Source organism: Macaca nemestrina, chromosome 5, assembly GCF_043159975.1.
Source record: "Macaca nemestrina isolate mMacNem1 chromosome 5, mMacNem.hap1, whole genome shotgun sequence".
Lineage (NCBI taxonomy): Eukaryota > Metazoa > Chordata > Mammalia > Primates > Cercopithecidae > Macaca > Macaca nemestrina.
Genome location: NC_092129.1, coordinates 85,507,688 through 85,526,847, shown reverse-complemented (window position 1 = coordinate 85,526,847; position 19,160 = coordinate 85,507,688). Strand labels below are relative to the sequence as shown.

At 33.1% G+C, this 19,160-nt stretch overlaps 1 protein-coding gene across 9 annotated transcripts in view; it reads right to left on the bottom strand.

Annotated features, from left to right (window-relative positions):
- LOC105499065 (activating signal cointegrator 1 complex subunit 3) overlaps window positions 1-19,160 on the bottom strand; it is a 371,359-nt gene that overhangs the window by 274,574 nt on the left and 77,625 nt on the right. For all 9 annotated transcript variants that reach the window (XR_011623509.1, XM_011771486.3, XM_011771484.3 and 6 more), the window contains 4 exons: window positions 16,543-16,663; window positions 11,128-11,332; window positions 10,240-10,381; window positions 9,505-9,630 (listed from right to left, as the gene is read on the bottom strand). Coding sequence is in view for 8 of the 9 variants with exons in the window: in XM_011771486.3 (XP_011769788.1) it covers window positions 9,505-9,630; window positions 10,240-10,381; window positions 11,128-11,332; window positions 16,543-16,663 (594 nt within the window). In the remaining variant the exon portion in view is untranslated. The remainder of the gene's footprint in view (window positions 1-9,504; window positions 9,631-10,239; window positions 10,382-11,127; window positions 11,333-16,542; window positions 16,664-19,160) is intronic.

Sequence of the window (19,160 nt, the reverse complement as noted above, 5' to 3'; positions counted from 1 at the left end):
AAAACAAGTCGTAAAATGGGAGAAAATATTACCAACACACATCTGAAAATGGACTGTATTCAGAATACCCAAAGAACTCTCAAACCTCAGTAACAGGAAAACAAATCACCCAATTAAAAACTTGACAAATTATGTAAGCAGAAATCTCACCAGAGAAGAGTGACAAGTCAAGACACAAAAAGCTGCTAAACATTATAGGTCATTAGGGAAACACAAACAAAAACCATAATGAGGTACTACTACACAACTAAGTAAAATGTTTAAAAATTTTTAAACTGACAATATTATGTGCTGACAAAAATATAGGGTGACTGGAATACTCATACATTGCTGTTGGAAATACAAAATGCTCCATTCATTTTGGAAAACAGTTTGCCAGTTTCTTACAAAGACAAATACATATTTACTGTACAATTTAGCAATTCCATTCCCATTTAGCCTGGGAAAACAAAAATACATGTTCAAACAAATAACTGCACACGAACAGTTATAGCAGTTTAAGTCATAATCAGCAAAAGTTGCAAACAAGCTAAAAGTACTTCAAATGGAGAATGAAAAAATTGAAGTACAGACACAAAATGTAATACATTTCAGCCATGAAAAAAAAAAACAAGTACTGAAACATACAGCAATATAGATGAATCTCTAATATATTACATTAAGTGACAGAAACCAGATTCAAAATATTCATGACGCTTACATGATATTATACAAGTAACTTATATGATGTATACATAAGCATTACACAAGGAATTGTATGATACTTATATGATATTTTGGAAAAGTCAAAACCATAGGGAAAATAAACAGACCAGTGGTCTGCAGGAACTGGGAGTAGTGGGAAAGAGGTAAAAGAGGCAGTAGAAAAGTTTTTGACATGATGAAAATGTTGTTTTTGATTGTGTTGATATTTACAAAATCTACTACACTATACCCCCAAAAGAGTATATTTTATAGTAGTCAAATGATATTTTAATACACCTGGCTTTCAAAAAAGACATCAAAAACAAAACAAAAAATAAAGCAACACAACAAAATGAGGGGAGGAAAGGACAGGAGGAAGGAAGACAGGGAGGACAGGAGGGCAGGCAGAGAAAAGAATTTGGTGGGGAGGCCATTTATATATATGATTGGTCACCTTATCTTTAAATCTAGGGAAGTATCTTATAAATCCCGTTGACTCTTATGTTTCTCCACATGAGATCTGAAGTTCAAAGTATAAGCTTTCCAAATACACTGAACCCACAACTCAAAAGAGTAGGGGAAGGACTTAGTTACAGACAACTGGAGATGAGCTCAAAGGATGCACTGAGGCCAGTGCTTTTATTTTTTTTTATTTTTTATTTTTGGTTTATTTATTTATTTATTTATTTATTTTTTATTATTATTATACTTTAAGTTCTAGGGTACATGTGCATAACGTGCAGGTTTGTTACATATGTATACTTGTGGCCAGTGCTTTTAAAAACAGGTTCCTCATGCTCAGGGTAGGGGCTGCTGGTCAACACTTGAGATTTTCATTCATTCGCCAGGGGGTGGGAAATAATAATTTGTACATTTCTTAACAGTTCCCAGGTGTCTATTAAGTATAAGCAAAACTGAGAATTATTATCAAATGTCCCACCCATTCACAACACAGTGAATAGGTTTTCTGATTCATCTATGTTTAATAATTTAATATAATCTACTCTGGAAAGAACAATGTATATTTTACTCAGAAAAATTTCTGTTAAAAACATACAGGTTTAGAAGGGGTCCCTATAAGAAAAATATTTTGCTTGAACTTCTTGTGTAATATGTAAAGATTTGAAGGGACAAGCAAAACATTTAGGGGAAGAAATCATGAAAGCTGTGTAACAAAACATGATATTATACCAATTGCTTAATAATTCATTGAGATCCCTTTACATACTGATTCCCTGGTACATTTAAAATTTACCAAAATTATATGAGGCAACCTATGTTTAGTTAACCACTTTGATATTTGCACCACTGGATCAAATTTAAACATGTCCTCTCTAAACCTCTTGCTGTCAAGGTGGACGTGATATGCCAGGGTTTATATGATGTTTATATGAAGGGTTCCCAGATTAAACAACAAAACTCAGCTATCCATGTGAGAAATTAACTGAAGGGACAGTTTATATAGGCATTTCTTGTGCTGAGAATTTACTGATCACCTAAAGTATATCACAAAAAAAGCTATACATTTTCTCTGTGCTAACTCATGTAATCATCAAAATAAATAGTCTGAAAAGAAAACTGAAACTCAGAGGCATAATTTAACTTGATTTGTGTCACAAAATGTGCAGATGGTGATGGGGTAAACTCCCATCAGTCCTACCTAACTGGATAGCAAGCTCCTTAAAGCCAGGATCATAGTTCTAAACCTCTGTGTATCCACCGTAACTCCTACCACAATGCTTTGCATCAATCATGAGCTCAGAAATTATTACTGATGACCAATAACCAATATATATGTACTTTCAAACCAAATAACAAGAAGAAAATCTATAAATAGCAACCTGTAAGTATCAAATATTTCTGTGTATTGTTGTAGGTCTGTGAAACCACAACTCACTGACATATTGAAAGACATGGACTAAATCCAGTTCTAAAGCGATTTGAAATTTCCACAATATAACTTAAATTCTTTAATTTTCAGATTTCTGAATTCATTCAAGTTCTAAAATTATCATTCTGGGACAGTTCAATGTTCTTACGTTTTTAATCTCCATTCTAATTTCCTGCTATAAAATCAATAAAGCGTAGGTTGTAAAGAAAACAATTTCTTTGATTACTCCTAGAGGCAGATGTTAGTTATAACTTTTTCTGTAGTTTAGCAGGTATTTTTGAAGCAGCTGGTGCCCTTTTCTAGTTATCTGTTTGCAAGTGTTCCCAGTAGACTATACAGTACTGCAATCCTGAAAAGGTTTTGGGCATACAGACAAAATGAATTCTTACTTAGAAAGCATAGACAGACAGTATTTCCCCTCAAATGAGACTTGAGCATTTCATAGTTTGGAATGATAAAGCATTTTCATAACAAGTAAACATTATTTTTTTAATAATTTAAATAATTGCTGAGAGTCAAAAATTGATAAAAATCTTATTTATAATTTTATAAGGAAGATTATCCAATATATCATTTTTAAACATATTAAGCATCTATTGATACCCCAAACAGAAAATAATAATTATTAAAAGCATGTACCACACTGAATGTATCAAAAATCCCCAATTACTTTCAAGAATAAACTGAGAATTTTAAAAGCTTTTCCTTACAGTTTCCATAGTTGCACTCTAAATAATACTCTAACACATGAAATCATGGCCTTCTTGACAGTCACCAGGTTTTTATACAAAACTTAATTTTGAAGATTCTCTATAAAAAATGTCACAGATAAGACATAATCCCCAACATTTCATGACAGTTCCATACAAAATTTGCAACATGAAGTCAAGAGTTATTATTTTCTCTGTATGCCCCAAAACAGCTCTATTAAGGAAACAATTGTTTAGTTGATATCACTGTTTCAGATGAAGATCGATGCCCACAGACTAAGCAGTCAAGAAACAATACAAGTCTCATGTTCTACAAGAAGTCTTCATTAACAGCCATAGCCTACAATGATCCCAGTAACCTTGTTCTGACACATCCTATAATAGACAGTGTTAGTTGTCCACACACAATCACTGTTTCATTTTGTTTTCTCTAATGAAAATCCATGTTTTTATTCAGAAAAATCTGGCCTCTTTGACAAAATCATGTGTTTCACCAAGCCAAACATGGCAAACTTGTTTCCCTTGAGTCCTGGAAAATACTTCCTCACTCTTAAAATAGACACAAGAAAATGCAGTCCTTATTTCTTACTGGACTTTTTTTGCACAGTGACCCTGGAATAACAGTCATGATGAGAGTTAATTTGAGGAAAAGCCAAAAAAAATGAGGATAGGAGAGTAGAATGACATCAACAAGCTGGGTTCTGAATAACATCATTGAGCAAACAAATGGACAAACCTGGACTATTTGGCTCCCCATGTCTTTTTGTTATATCAACATACTTTGATTCAATCAAATCACGAAGGCAAGAAAGTCACAGAAGCATCCAGAAAAATACTTCAGAGTATGGATCCTTTTCATGAGATCACTTTGAAGATAATGAAATGTCACTAAAATCCAGGCATTCCCCAAATTAAAAAGCCTTTTTCTAAAGCATCCCACAAGGCTGTTTACTATACTGTCACACATGCCATCAATTTCATCAGAACCATGGCCTTGAAATCACAGCCTTTTTAAGAGATCATATCAGTAAATATTAATAAATTATGAAGTTTGAAACTAAAAATTGAATTTACCATTTTTTAAAATTTACAGACATCATAGCAAAGATGATTTCATAAATTTCAAGAGGAAGGAAACACAAATGTGGCACAAATTAAATGGAGCAAAAATTAAATTTCTAATTTAATTTGGCAAATACTAAATTTCCTTGATACAAGCCTAGCCTCACCTGGCAATTTGAATCATGGGTTGCAGAAAGGTAAGCAACTTGCCTAAAGTCTGGCAGACAGAATGTGGGATAGTGAAGACTGAAACTCAGCCTAGATTCAGGGGTCTTGCTCCTAACCAACATTGTATGCTGAACATGCACAGAAGTTTTTCCTATTTCCTATTCCTCACCTTAGTAAATGGCACTATCACTCACCAACACTGCTCAAAACAAAAAACCTATATCTCATTCTAAACTCTTCTCTCTGCCTTATCCCCTCCTATTTAATCAGTCATCAGGTCTTACATACACTAGCAGCTAAATTTCTCTCAGTTGTCCTCTGTATATATAGGCTGCCCCTTTCTTAATTTAGGCTTGTAGCTTTTCTTCCTTGAATTATTGCAGCAGTTCTACTCTTAACCTTCAACTTTGTGTTGCAGCCAGAGCAATTCCTTTAAGTGAAAACACCTGATCATTTACTCTCCTATTTCCCACAATATTGAGTCTAAACTTTTTAGTATGGTCTTTCAAAGCCCTTCATGTGCAGGCAATTGTCTTCTTTCAGACTCATTTCCTGGCACTCTCCACACATGGCCTACATGCTAATAAGACTGAAGGGCTTGATGTCCAAAGGTAACAGCAATTTCATGCAACAACCTTTGTTTGGCATACACCTCTACCTGCTTTGTCTATCTGGCAAAAGTGTATGCCTTCAACATTATCCTTCATGAAAGCTTCTTCCTTGATCTCTTTAGTCTGCCTTTTCGGCTGCCATAGAACTTTGTACAACATAACCCAACTGTACCACTTATGTCCATGGAAATGGAACAGATACACTACAGTGAGTAACTTAATATCAGAGATAATACTCTATTCTTTATTTTCCCAGAACTTCGCCTATAAGCACAGGATTCAAGAAGCTAGGCTCATAGAAAACTTAAATTCTTTACAATCAGATTTTATAGGACTCAATTTTCTTAAATTTTAAAATGAAATATTATACGCATCTTTTATATTACTTTTCTAAACCAAGTATTATCTTTGGGTCAGTAGCCCATTTTTGCTGAACAACACTCTACTGACTCTTAAAAAATCGAAGTCCCAACTGTAGAAATAGACAGAAATCAACATATTTAACACCAACAAAGAAGTAAACCTGAGTTTCTCACCAAAAATATCAAAGACATACTTCTGTCTTCTTAGCATCTTTCTCATCCTACTTTTAAGGGTAATATTAGCACCCTCCTTTCCTTTGGGAAACTCCCCTTTGACTCCTGGTGGCTCATGGGGAGCTGATAACGAGGATACACAAGTGAGCAGCCGTGTGTCAGTAAGAACCTCACTCACATCACATCACAGGGAAAGGAATTGGTTCAGAAATGAACTGGTGACCTAAGTCAGGAAAATCAGAGTTCATCCTAGGAGGTTTTTTTGTTTTCCTGGCAGAACTGGTTAGAAAAAAATCCCCATTGCTTCTGGGACTATAGTATGGAGAAACAGTTATGTTTGCTGCTGCTGCCATACATTTTTCCCTGGTAATATGGAGAAAGCCTATCTGGGAATCAGGGGATGAAAAATCATAAGAGAAACACCAAAGGGGGTGGGTAAGAGAAAGGAGGAAAAGAGGGGAGGAAAAAGAAAAAAAAGGAAATGGAGATAAAGAAAGAAAAAGAAATAAAGAGGAGAAAAAAATCTGATGACATCATCTGAGCCTATATGTCCAAGCTGGGCACACAGGCAGTTTTACTTCTGGACAATCCAGGTAGAAAAGGCATAAATTGTCACCTTTGCTTGCTTTGACTTAGATTTCTAAAAGTTCCAACTGAGTGACTCTTGACGAATCAAGAGACGCATCTACATTTTTTACATTGTTCCCTTTCCAAGAAAGTACAAAACCCATTTAATGACATTAATGGTATTTTTGCATGTGATTCTAAAATTTTAAAATTATCCTTAAGTTTTTGATCAAATTACAGAAGTTATTAAACTTATCCAATGTGACAGTCAGTAAAAGGACATAAAAGCATCTTAGGACAGTTAGGAATAGCATGCAATTATGATCTCAGTGAAAAATGACAGACCTTCATCTTCAATAGCACTTTCTCTGACACATACAAGATCCTACCTGGTAAAAAAAAAGATCCAAGACAAAAGAAACATCTACTAAACCATATGACATTCTGTTAATGTCTGTTTTTCCTCCTGGGGTCTGTATTATTACTCAAGCTTATGATGTCTGGCAGGATCAATATCTACAGTAATATGACAGCAAATGGTTTACTTACTTATAATGACAAATTTCACTTAAATGTATTACTCCCCAATTATTATTAGCCATTAGAAAAGTACAAATTAAAACCACAATGAGAAATCACTACAATCAGATGGCTAAAATAAAAATATAAACAATATATAAAAATACAAATATAAGTGGCTACAATAAAAATAAAAAACAGTGACAACACCAAATGCTGGTTAGTATGTGGAGAAACTGGATTATATCATCAAATTGCTCATGGCTATGTTAAATGATACAGTCACTCTAGAAAACAGTTTGGTAGTACCTTAAAAACCTAAGCATGCAGTTTCAATATGACCCAGGAAATGCATTCCTGGACATTTATTAAACAGAATGAAAACTTATATTCACACAAAAACCTGCATACCAGGTTTATAACTGCTTTATCTGTGTTATGGAAAGAACTATGCCCTTCAAAATTTGTATGCTGAAACCCTCACCCCTCAATGTGACTGTTTTAAAGATAGGACTTTTAGGGAGGTAATTACGGTTAAATGAAGTCATGAGGGTGGGGTCCTAACCTGATAGGGCTGGGGACCCTGAAAAAAGAGGAAGAAACACCAGAGGTCTCTCTTCATACACACACAGAAAAGAGGCTATGTGCGAACACAAGAAGAAGGCAGAAGGTAACTACCTGCAAGCCAGGAAGAAATCCTCACCAGAAACAAAATTTGCTAGCAACCACCTGATCTGTGACTTTTAGCCTCCAGAGCTGTGAGAAAATCGGTTTCTGCTCTTTAAGTCACCTGGTCTGTGGTCTTTTTTATGGCAGACGAATACAGTTTGTAATCACCAAAAACTATCAGTAAAATAAATGTCCTTCAATAGGTGAATAGTTAAAAAAAAAAAAAAACTGGTCATCTACAACACGTGTGGTAGGCACAATAATGATGCCCACCAAAAATCTCCACATCCTAATCCACAGAGTCTATGAATATATTAGATTACATAAGATATGGACACTACAGTGGCAGAGGGAATTAACCTACTCAGAAAAACTCTTTTACTCCAATAATCCAAATAAAAATGAACAAAATACTTATTTAGAAATAATTATGATAGAAAAGTTAAAAAGCCTGCTTCATTCATTATTAATTTAAATAAATGTCAATGATGCTTTTTTAAAAATTTAGATTTAGACCAGGTGTGGTGGCTCACGCCTGTAATCTCAGCACTTCGGGAGGTGGAGGTGGGCTGATCACTTGAGGTCAGGAGTTCAAGACCAGCCTGGCCAAGATGGCGAAACCCCATCTCCACCAAAAATACAAAAATTAGCTGGGTGTGGTGGTGCACACCTGTACCCAGCTACTCAGGCGGCTGAGGCAGGAGAATTGCCTGAACCCAGGAGGCAGAGGTTGCAGTGAGCCGAGATCGTACCATTATATTCCAGCCTGGGCAACAAGAGTGAAACTCCTTCTCAAAAAAAAAAATTTATATTAAATATTTAATACATAAAACTTAATAAATCTTGATGATACTGCTTATAATGATTGATAAGGTTTATAACAATTGTATTATAATTATTTAATTTTATTGGCTGTCAGTCCTGGCTGTATTTTAGAATCACCCATAGAGCTTCAAAAAATCATTCCCAAAATATTGTTACCTGGACCTCTTCAAAGAGATTAGGACTTAAATAGTAGCAAGGCACTTGGATTATTAAAAAGTTCTACGAGTACTTCTGATATACAAGATATAACTAGAATTTTATTCTACTATAAAAACTTACTGTAAAAAACAACTTCAAACTATAACAATAAGTTATTTTAGAATAAAGGCATAAAATGGAATAGTATGTAGTGATAAATTGATACTGCAGAAATATGTTCACTGATACAGAAAGACACATATAACTATATATACACACACAAAACAGTAGGTATGATGTAATTCCATTTTGTAAAAGAAAATACATATGGACACCTATACACAGAATGAAGTTCATTTTGGTTGGCTGTGAGTATTCTTTTTTTTTTTTTTCTTTTTTTTTTTGAGACGGAGTCTCGCTCTGTCGCCCAGGCTAGAGTATTCTTTATGATGCTTTATGCTGCTGTTTTTGCTTGCCTTTATTTTTTGTTATTTCCGAATGATTCTATAAGAACATATCTGAAAAACCACAGCAACTTAATTTTGATAGGAAAAGATTAACTTTCAATAATATGAATACTTTAACATAAACTAAAATGTTATATTTTGAAATAGAGCAAATGTGACAAAATTTTAACAAATGGTGAATCCAAGTAAAGGATATAAAGATAGTAATATTCATGCCAGTTTTCCACAGGTCAAACATAATTCAAAATTTAAAAATTCCGAAAAAATAAATTCTTAAAGCTACTTAGAATTTGCGCCCCCCCTATGTATTCTATTTTACTATAGGTTGATCATTTGATATAATCAATACAATAAATAAATCCTTTAACATCTTATTTAAATCAGTGTACATAAGTTAAACCAAAATCTTAGCTGAAAAAAAAAACATGAAACACAGAAATATATGCACAAAAATATACACACATTTGTTTAATGTATGATATAGTGTATATTTTTTTAAATTTAAACTCTCCTACTATAATTGTCTAGTAACCAACTATGTATGTCTGTACTATATTTGCCAACTAATAATGTTTTAAAACAATTTTTCCAGTATAAATTCATTCATACCACATACCAAGGCTCAAAACTATCAACTCTGTAAAAGGCTCATCTCACCTCATCTAAGTCTTGGATATAAACTGGCTTTTCCTCAAAGCTGAGTGGCATTGGTTCGCTGTAGGGAATCCTTACTTCTTCATAAAGCTTGTTATTTTCTCTTTGGATCCCTTCTGGCAAAATCATCTACAAACATCAACAATAAAAATCCAGTAATAATAAAAAATAAAACACTTGCTCTGGTAAATATTCTTGAGAGAAAGAGAGAGAGAGAGAGAGAGAGAAAACACCACTTGTTTTATAACAAAGCACTGGTAAATAAACTTAGCTAATTTAAAAGAAAACAAATCTAAATAAAACAAAAACAAATGCAAAAAACCACTCACACAAAGCATTAACATATCAGGTATTTTACGTAACACACAGGCCACAGTATGTTGACAAATCTTAAAGTATACACTAATCAGATGGTACACCTGAATACAAATGTATTCATATAATTAGGAAAATGTACAACATACAGTATAAAGTTTAGCCAAGCAGCGAGGCAACTGATAAAACTCAAAAATACAAACTGCATAAATAATAAAAGGGAGGGAAACATATATGTTCTGAATATCTACTATATGTCAGGAGCTTTACATACACCACATTACGTCATTTTCCCCAATACTTTAAAATAAAATTTAGCATAGTCAACTAGTGTTAGACTCATGAAGGAAACAGGGAAAATCTACACATCATTTCTTTAGAATAGACATATTATTCAACAGTAGTTATATAACAATGACATACCTTTGCACCAGCAATAAATGCTGATGTTTTCATGGCTTCAGACTGGGAATCATACACATGGGGATAATGTATTTTTTCAATGTCTGCGTCTCTCTGCCTGCTCAGAATTGGAACACTTCTAGCATTCAGAAGTGCCTGCTCTCTGTAAATATAAAAATAGGCCTAATTTGAAATTTTTATGTTTAAAGGTAATGCATACAATAAAACAATGTAATTATAAAAAATATTGGGAGGTAGCCTTCCACCATAAAAAAGAAGAAATTAAACTACACAAAGGAAGATTTTAGGAATCCTGAAATCTTCTGGGTGACAAAATAGGATTCAGCACATTTTCAGATATTATTTATAGATAACACCACCTGGTAAGTTTGATTTACTGTTCTTTCTAATTTTGTTTTTTCACAATTCAAAGATGTTTATTTAACAAGGTATACATTTCTTTTTTGAAATGTGTTTCAGTATTTAAAGAATCAAGTAAAATAATGCTTATATTTCATTTTTCTCCTACTTCTAAATAACAACATTTTTAAAAAGGTACGTTAAGCATAGAAATAAAATGTATCTCAAATAAATTTATGTAAGCTATATAAATCTTAACCTAGTGGTGTGTACACAGCACCTAAAAATAGCTTACCTCTATAATCTAAATTTCTTACCTCTATAATCTAAATTTCTTATCTACCTGGATGTGACCAAGAATATTATAATTAAGCAGACCATTGCTTTCTTATCCCAGAAAATCAGGTATTCATAAAACAAACTTCTATGAAGAAAATGTGACTTTAAGTAAAAATCATCTATACTGCTGAGACTAAACTAAAAAATGATAATGATATGTAAAAGCAGCAATTACAACACAAGTGTTTTTCAGCTTCTGACTTTTATTACCTCTGTATCCGCAATTCCTTAGGATCAAAGCACGTAAGTCCTTCTGAAACTTCTAAATCTTCTCCAGCCTTTTTTTCTCGTCTGGCAATTCTTTTTTCTTCACGGCGATATTGTTTCATTAACTGCTTTTCTTGTTCAGACTGAATAGTGACTTGACAACCATAATTGGGTTTAGCATTTTCTCCTAAAATTTTTTTACAATTGTCTAAGAAGCAAATGTAAGACACACAACGTTTTATAAATCTGAATATGATTTAATCTTCATGAAAACCATTTCCTTCCTCCACCCCACAACATATAATGCTCTAACAGTTCATTTTTTAAAGCTGGCACATTCAATTACATGTTTTAAGGTGAGTTTTTAAAAATCACAGTATCTAAATAAAATTACATGGTAGTTTAAGAAAAGTCAGTAGTATTTTCTTCCTACAGACTAAACAGTTCAATGTCATTCACATTAAAAATTCTTACATATAACATTAGGAACCTAAAAATTCAATTTTATCATTTGAAATTATTTGTTTATATAATTTCAATAAATATAATAATTATCAATACTAATTAGTGTTTACTGTTAATATAGTAAAAAAACAAACTCTTTCCCTATTAGAAATAACTTTTCTCCATGTAATAGACCTTAAGCAGTTAAGTTGCACATATGTTACTACTTAGTTATTTATAGATTACATAAAATTTATTGGCAGTAGTTCAAGACATATTTGAGACAATGACTAAAGCAAATAAAGCAAAAGTATAGTCCACCTTTTTACGGAAACACAGTTTTTTTTAAAAAATGGAAAAACCAAGTGAATTAAATCTCAGTGTTTACAAAGTACACTTTAGGTCTGTGGTTTGGTCAATTCAAAATTCAACAAAAATTTTCTTCCAACAGGATTACCTTCTGTGCTTGTTTAAATCTTTACAGAAACAGTATCTTCACTTACTGAAGTTCTAAAGGAACTAAAAGGAATGTAGCTGAAAGTAATCCAAGTCAATAAGCATTTATTGCATTGAGGTCCTACTCCGTTCTAGCCACTGCAGCTAGGCTAGGAGGACAATGAAGAATGAAACTTGGTCCATACCCTGACAGAGCACAGTGCAAATTATTTTATCATATTCCAACATCCAATACAGAACAGAGAAGGAATTAAACATAGCATCAAGATGGGAAAATTAGCTTTCTAATTCATTCTAAGTCGAATCTTCACAATTCTCAGACAATTGTTACTGATCCATTACATGATTCTGGATATAAGTCATTAAAATCTCAATCATAGGGAAAACTTCTACAATGGCTTTATAAGCCTTAAAAAGGAAAATATGTCTCAGAATTATGAAATAAAATAAAATCTCATCTATATTAGGACTAAATTTTACAGTTCTGAAATAAGCATTTTCCTAAGTTTTTTATTTCTTGTTCTCCAATTAAGTATTACATACCTACTATAACAGAATTTATAATTAGCGTTCAGTGTTAGAAAAAGAAAGCAACATTCTGCCAATTTTTACATGTACTCTGAACTCTTCATAAAAGTTAACTTATCTGCAAAATTACACAATCAGCAACACAGATATCGAGCCGAATGTTTAAAAATGTGTTTATCAGAAACGAATGTTAAAGATTTTAAGCATAAAACTGTAAATACTTTAGGTGACATACTAAATGCTATGGTAATGTAATTAACATTTTAAGCAAATGTGACAGTAACAAAATACTATACATACTTATGATCATCTAAATAAAATTAAAATTACAAGAAGAAAATATGTCTACCTCATAGAAAGCTTAAAAGGTCCTAATTAGAACATACTGGAATCCTGTAAGGCTGAGTATAATAGGCTATTTCAAAAAATCAAGTTGTAAAGCAGTGAATGTTTAAATGTATGGTTCTCCTTGCTGGGTTAGGTTAACTGTAGAGACTGACATGCAAAAATGAAATGAATATCCTTAACAGTAATTCTAACACAAAGTTATTCTGAAGAACTATGTACAGGCTTGTATCCTTTTAGAACAGTTGTTTAAAAATGTGTAGCACCTCCCCCTTGTTCTCATGCTCCTTCTCCTGATATGTAAGATGCCTGCTCCCCTTTTGCCTTCTGCCATGACTGGAAGCTTCCTGAGGCCTCCCCAGGAGCAAAAGCTACTAATGCTTCATGTACATCCTGCAGAACTGTGAGCCAATTAAACCTCTTTTCTTTATAAATTACCCAGTGTCAGGTATTTCTTTATAGCAATGTCAGAATACACTGATACGAAAAGGGTATTGATTCTAAGAAGCTATCCTAATAGAATAAAACTTATGAAATCAACATAATAAACATAAATAAAACTCATCATCTACAGTTTCCAAAAAATATGTAAAGCTGGACTTATATTAAACTTTACATTAATAAATTACTACTATTAAAAGCTGGAATCAGGCTGTGCACTGTGGCTCACACCTGTAATCCAAACACTCTGGGAGGCTGAGGTGGGAGGACTGCTTGAGGCTAGTAGTTCAAGACTACCCTAGGCAACACGGGGGACTTCATCTTTACCAAAAAAAAAAAAAAATGTTTTTTTCTTTAATTAACCAGGCATGGTGGCGCACACCTGTGGACCCATCTACTCGGGAGGCTGAGATGGGAGGATAGCTTGAGCACAGAAGGTTGAGGCTGCAGTGACCCCTGATTGTGCCACTGCTCCCTAGCCTGAGCAAGAGGGAGAGGGCCTGTCTCAAAAACAAAAGCTAGAATCAGTAAATATCTCTTTATTAATATTTAGGAGACTGACAAAATGAAATACCAAATTCTCAGAATTTACATTGCAGGACTAGATATTTAAACTCATTTATTTTCCTCGGCAGACACCCATTTTAGATGCTCATAAACCTTGCTGGCTTACTGCAATTTCTGATTATATACTATTCAACAGGTGTGATATGGTTAGGCTTTGTGTCCCCACACAAATCTCATCTTGAATTGTAATCCCCATAATCCCAGGTGTGAAGGGAGGAAGCTTGTGGGAGGTGACTGGATCACAGGGGCAGTTTCCCCCATACTGTTCTAGTGATAGTGATTGAGTTCTCAGGAGATCTCATAGTTTTATAAGTGTTTGGCAAGTTCCTCCTGCACATACTTCTCTCTCCTGCCACCATGTGAAGTAGGTCCTTGCTTCCCCTTCACCTTCTACCAGTTGCCTGAGGCCTCCAGCCATGTGAAACTGTGAGCCAATTAAACCTCCTTTGTTTACAGTGTGAGAACTGACTACTACAAGGTGGGAGTGCTCTTGGATGAAGGCAGAGTAGAAGTGTTCAATACACTTAAAGAATGAAGAGACCTGCAGACAAAGTTGCTAAATTCATATTTTTCAAGTTTCTTACAATCTCAAAGGAACTTGAGGCTCTGAGAACATTTATTAGTAATCAAGAGAATCTGTAAGAAACAGAAAATCTGTCAGAAATTTTAGATTTAAATTATAGCTGTTTTTATCATTTCCTTTTAGTGCCATAATCATAAATGTAAGAAAATGAGGACGTAACTTGCAAGAAGGAATAGATGTTGAATAGTTTGAAGACAGTTGCCAAGTTTCTTATGCTCATATACTTTTTTAAAATCCAAAACTATTTGTAAGGCTGGCAAAAAACACTGTGGTAAAGGTAAAAAAAAAATTGTTTTCCTATTTATCACTTAAAACCTGAGTTTCACATCAGCTATGTTTTAAGTCAAGCTTATATAAAAGTAATTTTTTTCCTAGACAACTCTTCTTAATTTTTCTGGGATTTAAAAATATATGTAATATATGATACTATCAGTGTTCAATTTGCTCAGTGTGATAATTGTATTGTGCTTAGACATGTGCTAATGATTTTATAGGCAAAGTATCACGATGTCCAGAACTTCCTGTCATTGTTGAGCAAAAATTTAAACAGTAGGTGTGTGTGTAAAGGGTCTAGGAAGAGCAAAGTGTCAATGACTAATGAATCTACGTGAAGGGTAAACAGTGATCATTGTATTATTCTTGTAACTTTAACTACAGGGTTTGAAAGTTCTCAAAATAAAAAGTTGGAGAGAAATTACACTACTACTTGGCCCATAGTAAGTATATATGTATTTTCTTTTTAAAGAAAATTTGCTATGCAGAACCTCTTTAGTTTAATGAGGTATCACTTGTCAACCGAGTAAACAAACAAACTATAGAATAAAAGAAAATAATTGTATCTGACAAAGGCCTAAGATCCAGAATCGATAAAGAACTTAAATCAACAAGCAAAAAACAAATAACCACATTAAAAAATGGGCAAAAGACATTAACAGACACTTCTCAATAAAAGACATACAAGCAGCCAACAAATGCTCATCAACACTAATCATCAGAGAAACGCAAATCAAAACCACAATGAGATACCACCTCACACCAGCCAGAATGGCTATGATTAAAAAGTCAAATAATAACAGATGTTGGCTCAGCCACAGAAAACAGAGAACATTTATATACTGTTGGTGGGAATGTAAATTAGTCCTGCCACTACGAAAAGTAGTTTGGAGATTTCTCAAAGACCTTAAGACAGTTACCATTTGACCCAGCAATCCCATCACTAGGTATACACCCCCTACAAAATCAATCATTCTACCAAAAAGACATACAGACTCACATGTTCATCACAGCACCATTCATAACAGGAAAGACACAGAATCAACTTCAGTGCCCATCAACAGTGGACTGGATAACAAAAATGCAGTACATATGCACCATGGTACATATGCATTGTTCTGTTTCCTGAGTTGAGGCCATAGTAATATTTTTCTTACAACTTACTACATAACAGCTGTCATTTTACAGTTAAAGAAGCTTTAGAATGTTTCAATTAATCATGACTACATGATGTCCTTTGCAACAACATGAATGCAGCTAGAGGCCATTATCCTAAGCGAATTAACATAGAAAACCAAATACCTCGTGTTCTCACTTATAAGTGGGAGCTACACACTGGGTATACACAGACACAAAGACGGAAACAAGAGACAATGGGGATTCCAAAAGGGCAGCGAGAGGGAGTAGGGAAAGGGATAAACAACTACCTGTCAAGCACTATGATCACCATTTGGGTGACAGAACCCATATCCCAAACCTTAGCATCAAACAATATACTCTTGTAACAAACCTGCAAGTGTACCTCCTATATGCAAAATAAAAGAAGAAAATTTGTGTATTCTAAGTAGTTTTAACTTTTACCAAAAACTGCCATACCCAAACACTGCCCTCCTATTTAGGTCACTTATGTTTTTTCATAATGTGCCATATCTAAAATCTATTTAACAGAGTAATATCAGTGAATTATATAATAGGCCAAATAAAAATTAATTACATTAAAAACATTTGCTAACCAACGAATCTTTCCTTTAAATTACAATGACCGCTGCATACATTCTTACCTTGAAGAACCTGAAACCTATGATCATTTGAAGAATTAAGAAATCTATCCACAATTGTAATTCTGTTCTGGAGGAGTTTCTCAATAAGTTCAAGTCCTTCAGGTCCCAGCAGTTCAAATAGCTTATAAAAAGAGAAAAAAGTAACAAACATCTGTTACCTCAAAGTTTAACTTTCTCAAGTTATTAACAACCTATTCAACAGAGTTGTAAAGCCAAACTAACATAGAAATACTCAAAACGTTTAACAAAAATTGTAACTTAAACTAAGAAAAATGACTCTTCACATTGCCAAGAAGCTTTATAAAGGCTATCTGCAATTATATAATTAAAAAACATTATTCAATTTTTAAAAATTAAGATTTGAATATATAACTCCAAATCACAGAATAACAAATTCTTGGTATAACCAAATGAAATTCTAAAATAATTTGCTCTTCAACATATCATTCTGGTTTTCCCAAATAGAGTCCAGAGTACTATTTTTTCTTGCAACTTACTATACAACAGCTGTCATTTTAGTGTTAAAGAATCATTAGGATGTTTTAATGAATCATGACTTCATGCCAATTTTTTACATGTATTTTAAATGCCAAATAAATCTGAAATCTAAAACACAGTGCTGTAAGTGCTTTACATAACTTTATGAAAATTTCCCAAGCATATCCCACTCTCCTAGGCAGAGCAGTTATCAAAGATTAAGTTGATGTCAGAGGTAGAGAATCAGTGTTAGGATTCAGAGAGTTTCAACTACATAATTACACAATATAACCATTCTAGGAAGTCTCTAGGTTTCCGCAAGTATGATCTGGGAAGATATATATATATACGCACACATATATATATATTTTTCTTATTTATATATATTATATATAATATATATTTCTTGTTTAGAAATATAATACTCTAATTTTCCATATGAAGATGACATATTAACCAAATTATAACCATTCTCAGAGAATCCACACAAATAAAACCATAACATTTTATTTGGTGTATAGGGACATTAAAAGTTTAATAAACATTTTCTTTTTGCTGTTCATTTTACTGAAATTATGCACACAAAGGGACAATAAAAGAAACAAAATGAATTATTAAGAATAGTCCTGTCCAATCAATTTTAATTCTACTGGCCAGTATTTTTTATTGAACACATATGCCAGGTACTATGATAGGCATTTTGCTAATCCTATCAAGCAGAGTCTCCTAACAATATTTTCAAATTAAGGTATTATTATTGTTATTTTTGGACTTAAGAAAATAAAGCTTTAGAAGATTTACACAAATTGTCCAAAGTTACACAACTAATAGTAGGGTTTTTTGAAATGACATCTATCTGAATCGAAGCCTAAACAACTTTCCACTGCACTACACTAACACTTTTGAATATTTTCCAGAAAACTGTGACCCTGAAATATGAAATATATTGTAATAAAAAAGATACCAATTTAGGTAATATAAAAGATATTGAGGTTAAGAAACTTTTGTAAAGGGAAACAGCAGAGGAAGCAGTAAAGAGGCAAGACAATAGGAAAATGGTCAAGAAATATGAAAGTAAATACATAACTTGTGACACCCACCCTCCCTCCCCTCAAAAAAAAAGGTATTAATAGTATGTGGCAGAAAGAGTTTAAGACAGACAAGGATAAAGGATGCTGGTAGACGAGACATAATGTCTGTGTTCCCTTACCCTCCATACTTCCTCAAAGAATCACCCATCAATAAAGTATAACATATGGAGTCCTAGAAGTCCCAGACACTCAGGGGGCCCACATGGTCAAAATTATTTTCATGACAATACTTAGCTATTATTTGCCTTTCTTATTCTGTTGACATTTGTACTGATGGTGCAAAAGCAATGGTGGGTACAACTGCTGGTGCCTTAGCATAAATCAAGCTAATAGTGTCAAATGAATTAGTAATTATCGTATTCTTCACTGTCACACAAGCACAACTACAAACAACAACAACAACACAAAGCCAACTTCACTTAAGAATGTCCTTAAGTAAAGCAATAAAAATTATTAGTTTTGTAAATTTCACATCATATGTATCTTTTCTAATATTCTGTGTGACAAAAGGGGAAGTATGTATAAAATCACTTCTATATATAGAATAAATGTATGTATAAAAGTATTTTATGAAAATTTTATAAAAGTATGCATAAAATTGCTAGTGAAGAGGCTTTCTATGTAACACTGTTTTGATTTAAAAGAATGACTAAAGACAAATTGATTATTCAGAATGGGATATCTGACATTTTCTCAAAAACGAAAGTAAGCTTCCTACACAAAGGAAAACAACTGAATGTAATTTATTGCCAATGCTAAAATGCAAGTTTTCAAGAGAAAATTAGAATTTTGAAAAACTTGCATTCCACTGTAAATTTGACCATTTCCCAATACTTAAAACTTTTCTGATGCCAGTGATAATATTAATGAATGAATTCTTTTTATATTATATAATCGAATATGTCAACATTTAGAAGATTTGCATGACTCAATCAATTATTTTCCAAAAGACTCATATATGACGTCATAAAATTATACATGGGTAAAAAAAAAAATCCATTAAAAATGAGAACACTAATAGATTTTCAGGAAAACTAGTATAAAAATTCA